Below are 17,509 nucleotides of genomic sequence, written 5' to 3'. Positions count from 1 at the left end.
TTCATTCAACCAGTGATTCCGGTGTGAATTCTGAGCAACAAAGGTCTATTAATTCCGATGTGCTCCAGTTGCAGAATCTTCATCATTCTGGCGAGTTGTTAAGTTTCAGCTCACTCCGATGACCCACTAAAGTTCACATCCGAAGCTTGGTCAGTGAGCATCGACGATTCAACTGAAGCATCAGTTCCAACGTGCTTCAATTACAGCGACCAACAGTTTCGACCAACTTTGTGAACAAGTCCAGCGAGACCAGTGATGACCAAACCAAAAAGTTAGTCCGGCGAGCCTCATCCCACACCTGTGAGCCTCACTTTTACGTGTGTATTTTTGGTAGGCAGAAAAAGAGAGACCTTGGTATTTTTTGTCTTTAATTTTTTTATTTTATTATTTAGTGGGAATGAGTGGGAGTGGAATGGTCATTCCACCTCTCAAGAAGAGGAATGGGTATTCCACTTTCTAGATGGAATGGGCATTCTTAATGTGACACATCAAAACAAGAAAATGGAAACAAACGTATTTTATCCAACTTCATTTGATTCCATTCACTCACACCAAATATGGCCTCAGAGATTTATTACTATGCGAGTAAGAAAGCATACTTTATTAGCCACTTTTGCCATCAGTAATTATCTCGTGAACACTGAAACTATGACCCTGAGAACCTCCCTTATGTTGGAAGTTTAGACCCTTTGTTGGCATGTCAATCGGTAAAAACTCAACTGAGAAATCCTGCATATAATAGCCAAAATTTTCTTTTTCTTTCTACTGACAAGAAATATGTACACCACTCAACACTCACTCTTAGAAGTGTCACCATCCACTCTAGAAGGGGTGGGTGGTTGTCGTCCACTTTAGAAGACAGTCATGCTACGTTTGGTAATAGTCCAACTTGGTAGGTTAATATTTGTGGTAATAATTGTGTTGTTGAATCATCATCCCATGCGAGAAAACATTGGGACGAGTTGTTGGAATTCAAGTTCAGGCCAGACGGAAAGCTCCGATATGCCCATTACTCCCACTACCAAAATGGACACCATGATTCGCAAACAGGTCTTCGTCTCTCTCTTTTTTTTTTTTGCCTCTCTCTCACTTGATCTATTTAGGGATTCATTCTAGGGTTTCTGTTCTTTTTAGTGTTTGATCAAAATTTAGAGCGTTTGTTGGAGATTCGGAGGATGGAGATTGATTAGGGTTTTTGGAGGTTTTTGCTGCAGATGAGAGAGAAAAAAGAAGTGGGAGACAAGACGTTTTTTCCAATAGGTTTTAGTTTTAGTATTGTCCTTTTTTTTTAGCAGCGATTAGCAAAGGAAGTATTTTTTAAACCGACTAGTCAACGGGCTCTATGCGGCCATTATCTCACAGCTTTCTGATCAATTAAGTGGGATGTCCATTCGAGTTGGTTATACAATTGACTCTTTGACTGGTCTGAGCAAAAATGTGCCAAAAATACAACCAAAATAAAATAAAATAAAATCCAAGCTAACTTCACAATTGTGAATGATACACATGTAAAGAAGTGTGTAACATGCCTTCCAAATATAAAATAAAAAGTGGAACATTGCATGCAACTGGTAGGAGTGATCCATCTCTAATCTCACCAAACAAGGCCTAATCAGGCAAGAAGCTTGCTGCTACTGTTTTTGCTTGCATCTCATTCCTGAAATAATAATAATAGTAATAATAATTCCCCAGCTATATTTCGTGTCAACAGAAATTCAAGAACTCATATAATATATATTATACAACCTTCACATGGATAACTTAACAGTTACCACCCACCCAAGTGGTTCCTGTGGATGCCTATATATAATCTCCATCTGTTTCCTTCCATTTGCAACCCACTCCATTATATAAAACTAGTAGTAAGATTAGTGACTAGTAAGTGAAAATTAAAGGCAAAATGGGCTCTTCTTCAATTAACAAGAATACACTGATCTCCGACTCTTATCAGCTTGATGGTGATGAAGAAGAGCATTGCTCGTATGCAATGCAACTGGTGAACTCTGCTTCGCTGCCTATGGTGCTGAATGCAGCCATAGAGCTTGGCTTGCTGGAGATCATAGCCAAAGCAGGGCCTGGGGCGCACCTCTCCCCGATAGAGATTTCATCCCAGATACCTACTACTAACGCGGAGGCACCTACCATGCTGGACCGGATCCTCCAGTTCCTGGCCAGTTACTCTGTGCTGACTTGCTCCGTCAGCGATTGTGATGGCCATCCCCAAAGAATGTATGGATTGGCACCTGTTGCCAAATACTTTGTCAGGAATGAAGATGGTGCATCATTAGGCCCCTTGTTGGCTTTGGTCCAGGACAAGGTCTTCATAGACAGCTGGTCAGTACTAATTAGCAAAATGTCATACCCTGCTTCTATTCATCTTTTTATTATTTTTCTTTTTCGAGTTTCATATTGATTATCTTGTTTGATCATAGAAAATCTGTTCTATGTCGAGTACAAGGCAATCATATTATAGTATCATCATGATAGAATATTGCTAGGTATACCAAACTCCAAACGCTTCTTATCCATTTACTTGCTTATATGCAAGTCTTCGTTGTTTCTGTTTTTGAGTAAAAATTCTAAACTTGTAACAACTTTGAATTCTTTTTCATTAAGAAATTACAAGTGAATCTTTTATAAGGGTTCAGGGTACAATACTATTGTTGAATTTGTATTGGAATTTGCAGCTAATTCCATGGTTGAATTTGGTCCTAGGTACGAACTAAAAAGTGCAGTTCTAGAAGGAGGCATTCCTTTTAACAAAGTGCACGGGGCGCATGCATTTGAGTACCCTGGCAGGGATCCCAGGTTCAATGAGGTGTTCAATAAGGCAATGAAGAACCAAACAACTATAGTCATGAAGAAAATCCTAGAGTCCTACAAGGGTTTTGAGCTCATTAGAAAGCTTGTTGATGTTGGTGGTGGTCTCGGAGTTTCCCTCAACATGATTACATCCAAATACCCTGCTATCAAGGGTATTAATTTCGACTTGCCACATGTTATACAACATGCAGCATCGTATCCTGGTAAGGTTATTAGTTTCAACATGTACATTTTTTTTTTCTTTCATGTTGATAAGTTGCATCATTTCTGGTAGCTTATAATTCAGTTTGACAAAATTGTTTCAAACCACAACTGCCCCTATGTATGATTATCTACTGTGATGAATATATGTTCTTCAATAAGATGGTAAACGCATTGCTGACATAAGGTCTGAGGTCTAGTCGCAGGATTGTGTTTCACAGCACACATAGCCCTGTCATAAACCATTTCACTAACCTAAGTATGAAATTAACATTTTTATGCAGGCATTGAACATCTTGGGGGAGATATGTTTGAAAGTGTACCAGAAGGAGATGTGATTTTTATGAAGGTATTTGATAATCACAAATTATAAGAATTTTTAACACGGCAACATTGAATAGTAATATATAAAATTAGTACCAAGGAAAAAGCTATAATTGATTACTGAATTGTTCTGCGACCCCACCCCAGTTGCTGTGTTTGTGGTAATTTTGAAAACAATAGTAAAATGATGATCAATTTTTTAGGAAATGAAAGGATAAAATGATCAACATGTCAGTCGCAATGAAGAGTGTAAGGATATATTAGCATTTCCGTTGTAAACTATTAACATTTTCTTTCAGGTTTTGTGGTATCTCGTAAGTGTTAAAATTAGATCTTTTTCAGTCTATACAAACTATTCACTTGAAAACTTGATAACTATGTTGTGGTAGTGGATACTTCATGATTGGAGTGACGATGACTGCTTGAAGTTGCTAAAGAACTGCTATAAAGCTGTACCAGACAATGGGAAGGTAATTGTGGTGGAGGGAATTCTTCCAGTGCTACCTGATACTAGTTCTGCTGTGATAAGCATGTGTGAACTTGATGTGGTAATGATGACTGTAAACCCGGGAGGAAAGGAGCGGACGCAACAGGAGTTCCTCACCTTGGCAACTGGGGCTGGATTTGCTGGCATTAGAATGGATTGTTTCACCTGCAACTTCTGGGTCATGGAATTCTACAAGTAGACAGTTTATTATATAAGGCTGAAAGCTTGGCCAATTTATGTTTTAAGTGTGTGAGAGCTTGATATACATTGTTGGACCCATCCATTTGTTGCTTAATCAAATGGGGCAAAGTGGGGTTCTAATATTGTATTAGGCTTTGATTTGGAAGGTCTTGGATTCAAGTCTCTCCTTGTGTACTTGTTTGTTTCCTTTTTCAGTCTGTTTGTGCAAGTTGACACACTGCTTTTTGAGCATGTCTTCTTACCTTGTTGTAACCAGTAATATCAAATAAATATGTTGCATTTGCAATTATCAGATAATGAAATTCTGAAAGTTGAAGAAATAAATCATGACTACGCGTTCCTGATTTCTTCCATGAATGGTAGCAGCACTCATCTCGTGTTGTGGTACTGTTATTTTTATTCAGGTGCAGAGTGTGAAAAGCCTTTAAATTTGATTGTACACAATAACCTTTACAAGTGCCTTTCTGCACATTTGTTCCACACACAAATCCCAAGCAGCAATGACTACAAGCTACTTTCTTTTTTTCTTAAATGAAGTAAAAGATTGAATGCTTGTTGGGTAATGCAGTTAGCCTGTGCTTGAGCTCTTACATGCTTAGGAACTTCTATTGAGCTCAATCTACAGGAGATCAAGGCATTGCAGATGCTGGAGCTCACTTCTCTTCTGATTGACTTTGTTTATGTTGGTGGCAAATCATCGCCTGTTACGTATTTTTTTTTTTTTTAAAAAAAAAAGGTATTTTGGAATCTGCATATCAGAGTAGAGTTGAGGTGCAAATCTTGTGACAGCAGACATTTGAAAAACCTAGGTATTTAGGTGTGACTCCTGAAGCACCACTTGTGGAAATGAGCTCCTAGAAAATAGGGATTGACTATGGAAATTTCGTTGGAGTATCTGAAGATGCAAATAATTTTATCCCCCCCAATTTATAGAGTCTCCTTACATTTTCAACAAAAATCCAAATCCCCCCCCTTTCACTCTCTTCACTGCCCTTTTATAGGCAATTACAAGTGTTGTTGGACTATCAGTCTTGGGCCTTCTTTCTAATGGGCTTGGTCTTCTTTGGTGGATCCTCCGAGCTCGGCCCATTCTATGGTGCTCTTGCATGGGCTGTATTTAAATTGTTTGCCCCAATGCCACGTCCGCGGACTATAACTGGCCCATATCACTTATTGTATCCTCAACTACCCCCATAATTACTCCCTATTAATTAGGGGGTAATTATTAGAGGCTGCTAATCATGACTTGACGGCTCGAGAAGATCGCATGGAAGAATGGACGGTCGGATTTGGGGACCAGTACTTCGAGATTCAAAAAACTCCTCGCTTTCCTGACTCCTCGGCCTTCGGGCCCACCTTGTCTTTATAAGCCTCATAGACGTTCCATCGATTCTCTTTACCGTCTTCATATTGCTTTACTGTTGTCCAAATCCTCTCCGGCGATCTCCTGCAAAAGCTCCTTTTTCCAGCAACCTTGCAGTACCCTTGGTGTTTTCTCTCTCTGAGGTTAGTTTTGTTCGCCTTTTTCTTTCGGAAGACCTCTTTTTCTCCCTTAAAATCCTCATTCATTCTCACCATGACTATAGATCTAGATGTTTTTCGCATGAGACTTCATCTCCCTGACGATATAGAAATTAGAAATTGCCCTAAAAAGGTGAATATTAGAACTGGTGCCGGCCTTCTTTCCGGCGAGGTTCTATTTTCCCACCTTCATCTTAACCTCCTTAGGTTCGCTCTGCACCCCTTCTTTGAAACTTTCACCTTTACAAGTGAACCCAAGTTTCCTTAGGGTTTTATCTGTTATGTTGCTTCTAAACCGTGACAGAGGTCTAGATCTGGACCTCGTAGATCTTCTCCTCAGTTACAAGGTTAGCAAGATCAGAACTGATGAACCGTTTTACCACTTCTATCCAATTGAGAAGAGGTCCATCTGCAAAGATAAAATCAACTCTGAGAAGGGTTGGAGGAAAAATATAATTGGGGTTAGAGGAACCTGGTTTTCTCCAGCCTCAGAGGATTTCCCTATCCCGAGTGCTTTTGGAGAGTGCTCTGTCTCTTCATATAAAAAATACAAAACCCATAAGAGTGATTGTCCTTGCGAGATTTGCTTTCCTCGCTTTTGTACTTTCTTATGTCGTTCCTTAGGCATTCCTTGTGATGATTTGAGCTACGGTATGTGCAGGGATAGGGATAACTACTTGAAGCAGTACGTTCTGAACAACATTCTCTCCTGCTCGGATCTCCTTACTTCAGACAACCTCCTTGCTATCTCAGCCCTCGACAAGACAATGAGTCAGCTCTAGATCCCTTCCTTTAGCAGGAGGAAGGCTGCCCCCAGGGCCGTTGTTGCCCCTGCAGCAACTTCTTCTCTAGTTTCAGTATCCTCATCTGCCACTATTTCGGATACCACTCCTTCCACCAATCCGAACGTGACGGCTACCTACCCGATCTCCAACACTACGACCGTTAACCCGAACGTGACCCCCTTTGTCAGCAACCCTCCCAGCTCTGTTACTGCTACCGCATGGGAAAAGAAGAGAGGAAAAAGGCATCAGCCTGAGAGTGCTCTTAGCCCTGATGACATTCCTCTGTCACATAGGGTTAGGCCTTCTAGGCCGAATATGTCCGTGCAACCTCTAACCAGGCCTCCTCTGATTAGGCCTCCTACCCCTTCTGGGCATGCCTCTGCCTCTGGATCGGCACCATGGAACCCTTGCTTCATTCGAACAGACGGATCGTCTGTGCAGCCGAACGAGACCATGTTCAGGGATGGTCAGACCGCTATGGCATACTACAGGAGCATATGGACTCCTAAGGACATTGAAGTAGCCATGGGTCTGTCTCAGAAGGAAGTGTTCAGCCGGTTCCCCTTATCTACCATGGAGGTAACTTCTACCTCTCAGTCAATGAGTCTTTAAACAGTCTTTACACTTGATTTCTTCTAACCATTTGTTTGGTTTAATCAGTTGTCATGTATATCTCTACAGACCCTGTACGGGATAATGGCCATGCAGAAGCAGATTGAGCTGGTGAATGCCAAGGTTCGCACGCTCTCTGACAGCCTTGGTGCAGCTAATAAGGAGAACGATGCTTTAGCTGCTCAGAAGACTGGGTTGATGGTTCAGCTCGGTAAAGTTGAAAAGGAGAGAGACTCTCTGAGGAAGGAGACGGACTCTCTTCAGGATGAAAGGAACGCTCTGCAGCTTGAGAAGAGCGTTTGGCATACCGAGCGAGAATCCCTTAAGGCTGAAAAAGAAGAACTTCTATGCCTTCTGAGTGATGAGCAATCCGCTCGGATGGCCTTTGAGAAAAGGGCTTTGGATGAGCATAATGCTTTACTCGACACCATCAGTAAGGTAAATGGTGGTATGCTAGCTCTGCACGCTCGGTTTTCCAGAGTTGGGGCCCTCAGATATGCTCAGGGGTTCCGAGAGGGTTATACTGATCGTGTTCTGGATGAGGGTCAGACTGGTTCTACCCTTGATGAGGTTAACAGAGAGCTGGAGATTGATCCTCCGGGTGTTTATGCCGATCCAGACTCCACCCCTGCTGAGGGCATATTTGATAAGTGCCAAGAGATTGCCTCTTCCAGGATCACTCCTACTCCTTCTACCGTTCTGACTTTGGACGTTCTTCCTCTGTCCACTGTGACTCCATCTGTCACTGCTGCTGAAGATAACCCTCAGCAGAATGATTCTTCCAATGCTATTGAGGATAGAACTCAGCAGAATGATTCTGTCATTCAGCTTGATTCTCCTCCCTGGGAGGATGGTAACGCCAACAACGATGAGGAAGCCGTTCAGCACCATCAAGAAGCTGACGGGGCAAATGCTTCTAGCTAGAACCTTTCTGATGTATTGACCTTATTTCTTTTGTTTTTTTGCCATCTGTATACCTCATCATTTTTTTTGTAACTCTTAAACTTCATCATTAATGAGATGGCCGACTTTTGATTGAACTCTTACTATAAATCCCTTGATTTAATGATTCAGTGCTATCTGATCTGGTTCTTCTCTGTATGTCAATGGCTGGCTTTCAGCTAGTGTGTCATTTTTCCACACAGCAAAATTTTTTATGCAAGTTTTTGGCGCTCGGCTCATGGTGCCAGTTGCCACTTACTTTGCTGAGTGGTTGGCGCTCGGCTAGATTGCCACTTGCCACTTTCACTCTTTTATATAATTTTTTTTTTTTTTTTTGTAAGTTTTTGGCGTTCGGCTCATAGTGCCAGGTGCCACTTACTTTGCTGAGTGGTTGGCGCTCGGTTAGAATGCCACTTGCCACTTTCACTCTTTTATATTTTTTGGCAAGTTTTTGGCGTTCGGCTCATAGTGCCAGGTGCCACTTACTTTGCTGAGTGGTTGGCGCTCGGCTAGAATGCCACTTGCTACTTTAACTCTTTTATATTTTTTGGCAAATTTTTGGCGTTCGGCTCATAGTGCCAGGTGCCACTTACTTTGCTGAGTAGTTGGCGCTCGGTTAGAATGCCACTTGTCACTTTCACTCTTTTATATTTTTTGGCAAGTTTTTGGCGTTCGGCTCATAGTGCCAGGTGCCACTTACTTTGCTGAGTGGTTAGCGCTCGGCTAGAATGCCACTTGCCACTTTCACTCTTTTATATTTTTTGGCAAATTTTTGGCGTTCGGCTCATAATGCCAGGTGCCACTTACTTTGCTGAGTGGTTAGCGCTCGGCTAGAATGCCACTTGTCACTTTCACTTTTTTATATTTTTTGGCAAGTTTTTGGCGTTCGGCTCATGGTGCCAGGTGTCACTTACATTGCTAATTTTCAAACATTCAATTTTTTCATAAAAAGATAGCTCTTTATAGATTTCAAAATTTCATTCATTCGTGCGTACACAAATTGAAAATGAACAATGATAAAATTGGAACTCGATTTTCTATTGATAATACCTTTTCAGAGACGTAGCATTCTATGGCTTGTTGACCAGTCTTCCGGCCATGGTTTCTAAAGTGTAAGCTCCCTTCCTTAAGACTTCTGCAACTCTATATGGGCCTTCCCAAGGTGCCACCATTTTCTTAACCATTCCTACCTTCTTCTTCAGAACCAGATCACCTGGTGCAAAGTTTCTGTGCTTTACCTTTTTGTTATGGCTATTCATAAGTGTCTGTTGGTAGGATGCGAGCCTTACTGCCACTGCATCTCTCTTTTCCTCCAACATATCAAGGTTAAACCTCAACATACTGTCGTTATGTTCTCGGTTCCATGCCAAACTTCGAACAGTCGGAACTAAGTGTTCGACCAGTATAACTGCCTTGGTACCATACGCCATGGCGAATGGGCTTTCTCCAGTCGATCGCCTTGGGGTCGTTCTATAAGCCCATAAGACGTTCGACAGTTCATCTAACCATTTTCCTTTCTTATCTTTAAGCTTCTTCTTCATGCAAGCAAAGATTGTTCTATTCGTGAATTCTGCTTGTCCATTAGCCTGGGGGTGACTTACTGCCGCCAGCTTTTGATTAATTCCATATTCCTCCAACAATTCTCTTACTTGCTTGCTGTCAAGGTTGGTCCCATTATCCATGACAATTGACCTCGGAACACCAAAACGGCAAATAATATTACTCCAAATGAACCGTTTCACATGAGTCTGAGTTACGCTCGGGTACGGCTCTACTTCCACCCACTTAGTAAAGTAGTCTGTAGCCAGCAGCACATACTTGTTCTGAGCTCTTGCAGTTGACAGAGGACCAACCACATCCATCCCCCATTATGCGAAAGGCCATGGTGTGGCTATTACGTGCAAGTCCTCAGGTGGTTGGTGGATCAGTGGTCCGAACTTTTGGCACCTATCGCACCTTCTGGATAATCCTTCTGCATCTCGCGACATGTTCAGCCAGAACTACCCTTGCGTCATTGCTTTGTGCGCTAAGGACCTTCCTCCTGAATGGTTTCCACATACACCTTCATGAATAGCTCGCAGTATCTACCGAGCCTCTGTGGGGGTGACGCACTTTAAGTACGGCCCAGAAAAAGATCTTCTGTATAACTGGTTATGCACTATGGCGTACTTTGCAGCATTCGATTTGATTTTCCTAGCCTCATCTCTTTACTCAGGCAGAATACCATTCCGGATGTAAGTTATGATCGGATCAATCCAACTTGGCTCATATGGAATAACATTCACTTGCCAAGGATCTGAGCCCGAAGGTTCTTCAAAAATGGATGGCTGGTTTAATATTCCCACTGGAATCACCCTTGCCAATGTTTCTCCAGAACCCGAGGTGCTACATGCTAGCCGATCGGCATCCTCGTTATGCTCTCTCGGTATTTGGATGAATTCAATTTTTTCAAAGTTTTTCCGCATAACAGCAGAATGATATGCTTCCATCGTTTCATCTTTGGTTTCATACTCGCCATTCACCTACCGAACAATTAACTACGAGTCACTAAAGACAGTCAAATTTCTGACCTTCAGCTCCTTGGCAAGCTTAAGTCCTGCCAGCAGTGCTTCATACTCCGCTTCATTGTTGGTGGCTCTGAATTCAAGCCGGAGAGCTTGACTTAAGGACGTACCTTCTGGTGTCTGCAGTTTGATCCCAATGCCTGCCCCCATCTGATTTGAGGATCCATCGACAAAGAGTTTCCACAAACAACCTCGAAGGTCTTCCTCCATGTCTTCTGAATTGCATTCTAGTAAAAAATCTGTCACCGCTTGCCCTTTGACTGCCGTTCTGGGTTCATATGTTATATCAAATGAGCTTAACTCTATGGCCCACTTCGTCATCCTTCCTGAGAGGTCTGGTTTGTGCAGGATTATTCTGATAGGGAAAGCGGTTAGAACGATGATATGATGGGATTCAAAATAATGCCTGAGCTTTCTTTTCGCATGCACTAGCGAGAGTATCACTTGCTCCACCTTTGAATAACGTCGTAGGCCTCAGTCATCATTTTGCTAACATAGAACACTGGATATTGCTTCCCCTCTGCACAACGGATCAAAACGCCACTTGTCGTTATGCTGGATACCCCGAGGTATAAAAATAGTTTTTCGCCTGGTTCTGGAGTTGACAGGACCGGAAGGTTCTGCATATATTCTTTCAGAGCAGTTATTGCTAGGCGCTGTTCATCCCCCCAAACTTGTTTGCCATGGCTTCGTATTGTGTCAAAAAATGGTTTGCAACGATTTGACAATTTGGAAATGAACCGGCTCAACGCAAGGATCCGTCCCGTAAGTGTTTGCACTTCTTTGACTGTCGTCGGCTCGACATTCTTAGTCAGAGCTCCTGCTTGGGCAGGGATTGCCTCTATGCCTCTATGATTAACCACATGTCCCAGTAATTAGCCAGAACTCACGCCAAATGAGCACTTGGTTGGATTGAGCTTCATTCCATATTGTCTCAACACATCAAATACGTCTCGTAGATGTTTCAGATGGTCAACTTTCTTCTTACTTTTTACCACCATGTCATCAATGTAAGCTTCCACAGTCTTCCCTATTTGGCCCTTGAAAATTTTGCTAATAAGTCTTTGGTAAGTTGTTCCGGCGTTCTTCAGTCCGAATGGCATGACTTTGTAACAATAGGTCCCGCATTTGGTAACGAAAAAAGTTTTCTCTTCATCAGAAGAATCCATGGGGATCTGATTATAACCTGAATAAGCATCTAAAAAGGTTAAACGCTCATATCTAGTAGTAGCATCCACCATTTGATCAATTTTCGGCAGCGGAAAGCTATCCTTCGAACAAGCTTTGTTCAGATTGGTGAAATCAATGCACATTCATCATTTCCCATTCTTCTTCTGCACCACAACAACGTTTGACAACCAGTCAGGATAATACATTTCTCTTATAAATCCCGCATCAAGCAGCCTGTCAACCTCCTCGACTATGATCCGGTTGCGCTTGGGAGCAAACCGTCGCTGCTTCTGCTTTACAGGTCTTGCATTGGGATTAACGTTCAAGGAGTGACAGGATACAGAAGGATCGATTCCAGGCATGTCTAGGTGGCTCCATGCAAATACATCGGCGTTTTGAGACAAGAAATTAACTAACTCCTGCTTCTCCTCCACGACGAGTCGTTCCCCCACTCTGGTTGTTCGTTCCGGTTGGAACCAATCGATCTGCACATCAACCAGGGGTTCTTCGGTCAAGTCCACTGGCTCCTCCTCCCCACTCTGCTTGGGGGGAGGCTCCTATAATTGCTATCTCGGGCTTGCCGAACAAATGGGAGCTTTCCCTTTTCCAGCATACTTCAGTGTTATTGAATAACATTCCTTAGCTGCAACCTGGTCCCTATGAATGTCAATCACCTTGGTTCCGTCTGGCCTCAGGCATCTCATTACTTGATGCAGAGTGGAAGGAACACCTTGAACTCTGTGGATCCACCCTCTGCCAATCAGAAGGTTGTAAGAGGGACGAATCTCGACAACTACAAAGGTCTCTATCAGAACCCTCCCTGCAGCGTGTACTGCTACCTCCACCGTACCGATAGGCTCCACTCGTTTTCCATCAAACCCTAGCAAGAGATTTCCAGTGGGCTTGAGCCGATCCGGTTTGATCTCGAGCCGATCAAATGTGTCCCTCGGCATGACGTTCGCACTACTTCCAGGATCAATCAGAACTCTGCGTACCAAACATTCAGCTACTGTCAAACTGACGACCAACGGGTCCTCATGAGGGATCTGAACACACAATAGATCTGTTCTGTCAAACTTTATCTGTGTTGATGCGCTCTGTTGGTACAAATTATTGACACTGCCTATCCTCTTCTTTATCCGTGCCTGGCGAAGGCGTGTTCGAAGCAATTCATCTGACTCCTCAGTAGGCTCAGGCCGACCGTGAATTGCATTGATTATTCGAACTGGTTGCGTATTGTGAGAGTTCGAATTTTGATTCCTCTTCACGTGCTCTATTGGTCGGTTCTGTTCCATCGTCGGGCCTTGAATATAACTTGCAAACTCCCCTCTGGCTATCAGCATCTCTACCTGTCTTCTTAAGTTCTTGCATTCATTAGTCTGATGGCCAAAGTCAGAATGAAATGCACAATGCTTAGACTAATCCCTCTGTTCGAAGGGTTGTCTGATCGGTAAAGGAGATCGAAACTTATCTTTTTTTTTCTTGGTACAGCCTTGCTAAAGTGACTTTCAACGGAGTAACCAGCTCTTCCTCCCTGGGCCTCTTCTCAGATTTCCACGAGGTCTGACGCTGTGGCTGAACCTGTTTTTGTCTGATCTTTGCTTTGGTTTTCTCCTCTGTGGATATGACGGATGTCTTCTGAGCGTTAGCTGCCTCTTCTTCTTCCAAGCACATAAATCCATCAGCTCTTTCGTTAAGTTCATCCATAGTCTTCGGCGTATTCATGACCAAGCTTGTGTGGAATGGAGTGCCACGAGTCATGGCCAGTATAAACGCTTGAACCGCGGTAAAAGGATGACATTCAATCACCATACTCTTAGTAAGGTTAAACCTGGTTAGGAAAGCCTGGAGACGTTCATCCTCATGCTGCTTCATTGTGAATAGGCTCGAAATGTCCTTTGCTGGACGCTTATTTCCATAATATTAGCTTATAAACCGATCACACAAGCTTCGGAAACTGTCCACTGAACCCCTCGGTAGGTTCTTGAACCAATTGAGCGCTGGTCCAGCTAGACTTGTAGGGAAGCACTTGCACATCAAGGAATCATTTTCAGTGTTCAGAGCCATTTTCAACTGGATGTGATACACATGATCAATCGGATCGGTCGTTCCGTCAAACAGAATGAAAATGGGCATGGAAAATTTCCTTGGACTCGGGGCATTCAGAATTTCATCGGTGAACGGTGAATCAACCATTCGAGCTGCTGAACGAAGGGCTTCATTTTCCCTCTGGAACCCCGCAATCGCTCTCTGATCTACAGATCTCCTCTCTGAGTTGTAATAGTCGAACGTCGCCATGGAAGGCCGATAAATCGGATCGAATGATCTGTCCTTAATAAATTCTTTGTGCCACGGCGGTATAGCTTTGTGACGATCAAACTCCATTGCTTCTCCTCGGTTGGGCATTTCTTGACGTGGATCGAAAGTCATGGCTTTGTTTCGCCTGATCTGCTCACACCGTGGATCTACGTGAGTTAATCCTTCGCGATCATCAACACGACGAGGATTTGGCGGTAAATCGTTTGGCCGGACCTCCTCGCGGTGAAGATCTGTCTAATTGTTCCCTACCTCCTCGCCTTGTTGTGCCGCATCGATACGTGCAACTTCTTCTCCTGCCGGGAGTGGTCACGGAATCACCGGAACTTCTTGACGCTGCATTTCAATCCTTAGATCTGCATTCTCTCTCCTAAGAGCTTCGATCATGCTCATCAACTCATCAAGTTTCATCTGCTGGATATTCTCTACCGTATTGGATTTCTCACCCCCTATCATGATTCCAGAGCGAAGCAAAGGCATGAATCACGAATTCTTAATCAGATCTGAGCGTCACCGATGCGAATTCTGTCAGATCTAGACTCAACTTCACCGAATCGTGGTCACCGTTTGCTAGATCTGAGCTTTTCTAGCGTTGAACTCACCGGATCTAACTGCAATTGAACAAATCACAGTTGCGTAATTCTAAAGCAAATGCCTCAAAATCAACAATACTCAAGAATCTTCTCTGAACAAACTACAATCTCACTGATCTGGATTCAACTTCCATAAATCAAACTTTTTGTTCACGAATTTGCTTGAATCAACATGATATTGATCAAGCTCGAATCGATCGTCTTCGTCCTTTCCCACAGACGGCGCCAATTGAAGATGCAAATAATTTTATCCCCCCCCCCCCCCCCCCCCCCAATTTACAGAGTTTCATTATATTTTCAACAAAAATCCAAATTCCCCCTCTTTCACTCTCTTCACTGCCCTTTTATAGGCAATTACAAGTGTTGCTAGACTATCAGTCTTGGGCCTTCTTTCTAATGGGCTTGGTCTTCTTTGGTGGATCCTCCGAGCTCGGCCCATTCTGTGGTGCTCTTGCATGAGCTGTATTTAAATTGTTTGCCCCGATGCCACGTCCGCGGACTATAACGTGCCCATATCACTTATTGTATCCTCAGTATCTCTTCTGTTGATTATTGGTAGAAGTTCATGTTCATAAATCCCTCCTGTTGCAGTTTATGTTGATTGTCTTTTCATAAAAAAAATTAAACTTTTGTTGGAAAATGCATAAAATTCTGGGTATTGCATGGAATCATTTTTCAGTGTGTAGTTTTAGTTTGATTTCTTGCTGTTTCAACAAGATCAAGATTAAGAGACTATGTGGCTAGCTTCTTGTATGCACACTTCTCTGCCAGCTAAAGTAGAACGCTGAATCGAACCATATTTTTGTCACATAATAGCATCCTTTTCCCTTGATGGAAAAAATAAAATGAATTATTTGTTTCATGCAACTCTAAGAATAATCTGTTGTAAGTTGTAACAACGGGAGATCCAACAAAAAGAAATAAATCAATCACATACTCGAACTTGGCCTACGTCCATGGATATGTAGAGATATTTAGAATTTCCAACACCAGACTACGTACACCAACCGGGATTGGGATCAGATGTGGAGTTGTAGACTTGAATCTAAGACCTCTAGAACCAAAGCTCTAATACTCACTACCGACTATCGCAGAAGCTTAACGTGTTAAAGAAATGGATCTAATAATGTATATTGAAGTCTCTCACACAGTCGCACACTTAGTTACATGGTGACTTTTTAATGAAGAGAGCCATATAGCACGAGTGCAAACTGAACACCAAATAGAGATATATGAATGAACGAACAGATACACACACTTGTATCTAAAATCTCCCAAAATAGATGCTCCTAAATTCGGCAGACCTAAATCATGTGGTCTAGATTTAGGCACATTATCATCCATGTTGGAATTATGTTACAATTGAATTTGTAAGTGGCAGACTTCGGCGAGATGATGATGTGGCTGAAGCTAGACAACATGATTGAAGTATGCGGAGTCCAGAGAGGGATTTGGCTGGAGAGGATCCAAATCCAACATCTAGCTAATTTTCATAATTGTTTACAAATGCACTTTGTTAAACTTGAATCCTACCATGATCATACTATCCCATAAATCAAAGGATTGTGTTCATCAAATAGGCCACATAAAAGGCCAGCCTCAAGGTTTTTAGGGCAAATTGTGTAAATGGACGAGGGAAAAATAAAAGAAGGGCCAAAAATAGTAACAATTAAAGAGGGCAAGTTCAACACTAATTGTGGACTATGACCCAATCAATGCAGGACATGCCTTCAATATAAAATATATAAAAAAAGTGCAGGACATGCCTTTCAAAGAAAAATAATGTTGACATTAGGTACAATTGTTTGTACGGCAAGAGCAGCAGGAGCTCACTTCTATATGCTGAGCACACAATGTCAAATAGGCAAGAATATTGCTGCTTGATTCCATGATGTATAAATTGTCTTCATCTGTTTCTTTCCATTGTATCTGCCAATGACAATAGTAACTAGCTAGTGAAAATTAAGGTCAAATGGTCTCTTCTGCAACCAAACAGGGCTATGCTATTAGTATTTTTCCTTAATTTTCACTTACTAGTTACTATTTTAATTAGTCAATACAATGGACCGAAAGCGTGATGGATGATCTAATGGCTGGGAGACCCCCAGGGGTATGGTACCCCGGGTTATTCTAGAACTTCTCAGAAGGGCAAATGGATGCAGGAAACAGATGAGAGCCTATTGATCCACAAGCTATGTGCTAAGTGGGCAATCTTTATTCCTGGAATGAGTTATAAGCAATAATAGAAAATCAATGCAAATGTGGCCTCTTTTGCCGAACAAGAGCCAAGCACTGCCTCCTCTTATCATGATAATGGCAATGAAGAAGAGAATTGCTCACGTGCCATTCAATACTTTGAACTCTCAAAAATTACTACATTAATTATTACTACTATTAATTACAAAGAAATTAAAACAATCACTACTATTGCAACCATACAATAGTATGATCATGGTAGAATTCTCTAGTTACAGCATTCTCCAAAGCTTCTCTTCTTAGCCGTCTACTTGTATCCATGAATATCCTTATTGTTCCTGTTTCTTACTAAAAATGATGTAAATGTTGTAATTTTTTTAGTTATTTTCTAGTTAAGAAAATGTTGATAAATCTCGTGTTCTGTTTGAAGGGTCTATACTATTGTTGAATTTGTTGCAGTCCTTTGTACTAGAAGTTGCTAACATGCAGATCTAGGTTGCATTCAGCTTAACGAAGTCCATGGTTTGCGTGCATTTGACCACCCTGGCAGGGCTCCTATGTTCAATAATGAGGTTTCAAACAAGGCAATGATCAACCAGAAAACTATAGTCTCCAAGAAAATCCTCGAGTCCTACAAGGGTTATGAGTTTCATCCAAACAGCCCACTCTATACCTGGTAAGCTTTCCAGCTGTAGCAAATATAACTAATTGTTGTTCAAACATTTTTTCTTTTTCTTCTAGCTTCATATTTCAGTTTGGGGGAATTTGTCATTG

General features: G+C 42.2%; 2 protein-coding genes across 2 annotated transcripts; one reads left to right on the top strand and one right to left on the bottom strand.

Moving 5' to 3' along the window:
* Positions 1–781: 781 nt before the first annotated feature.
* On the top strand, positions 782–4,360 carry LOC132276853 (caffeic acid 3-O-methyltransferase-like). Its single transcript, XM_059778478.1, has 5 exons — positions 782–1,050; positions 1,952–2,334; positions 2,716–3,026; positions 3,309–3,373; positions 3,738–4,360. Exons 1-5 carry the CDS (start codon positions 865–867, stop codon positions 4,032–4,034), a joined length of 1,242 nt encoding a protein of 413 aa, XP_059634461.1. The 5' UTR covers positions 782–864; the 3' UTR covers positions 4,035–4,360.
* Positions 4,361–11,776: 7,416 nt separating this feature from the next.
* Positions 11,777–12,925, bottom strand: LOC132278353 (uncharacterized). Its single transcript, XM_059780147.1, has 2 exons — positions 12,212–12,925; positions 11,777–12,115 (listed from the first exon to the last, which is right to left on the bottom strand). Exons 1-2 carry the CDS (start codon positions 12,923–12,925, stop codon positions 11,777–11,779), a joined length of 1,053 nt encoding a protein of 350 aa, XP_059636130.1.
* Between the last annotated feature and the right edge of the window lie 4,584 nt (positions 12,926–17,509).

This window comes from Cornus florida, unplaced genomic scaffold (assembly GCF_030987335.1).
Source record: "Cornus florida cultivar Cherokee Brave unplaced genomic scaffold, ASM3098733v1 CherokeeBrave_3.0.0_Hap2_Chr10, whole genome shotgun sequence".
Taxonomy (NCBI): Eukaryota; Viridiplantae; Streptophyta; class Magnoliopsida; order Cornales; family Cornaceae; genus Cornus; species Cornus florida.
Note: the sequence above shows the minus strand (reverse complement) of the source record. Positions and strands in the feature narration are given on the sequence as shown.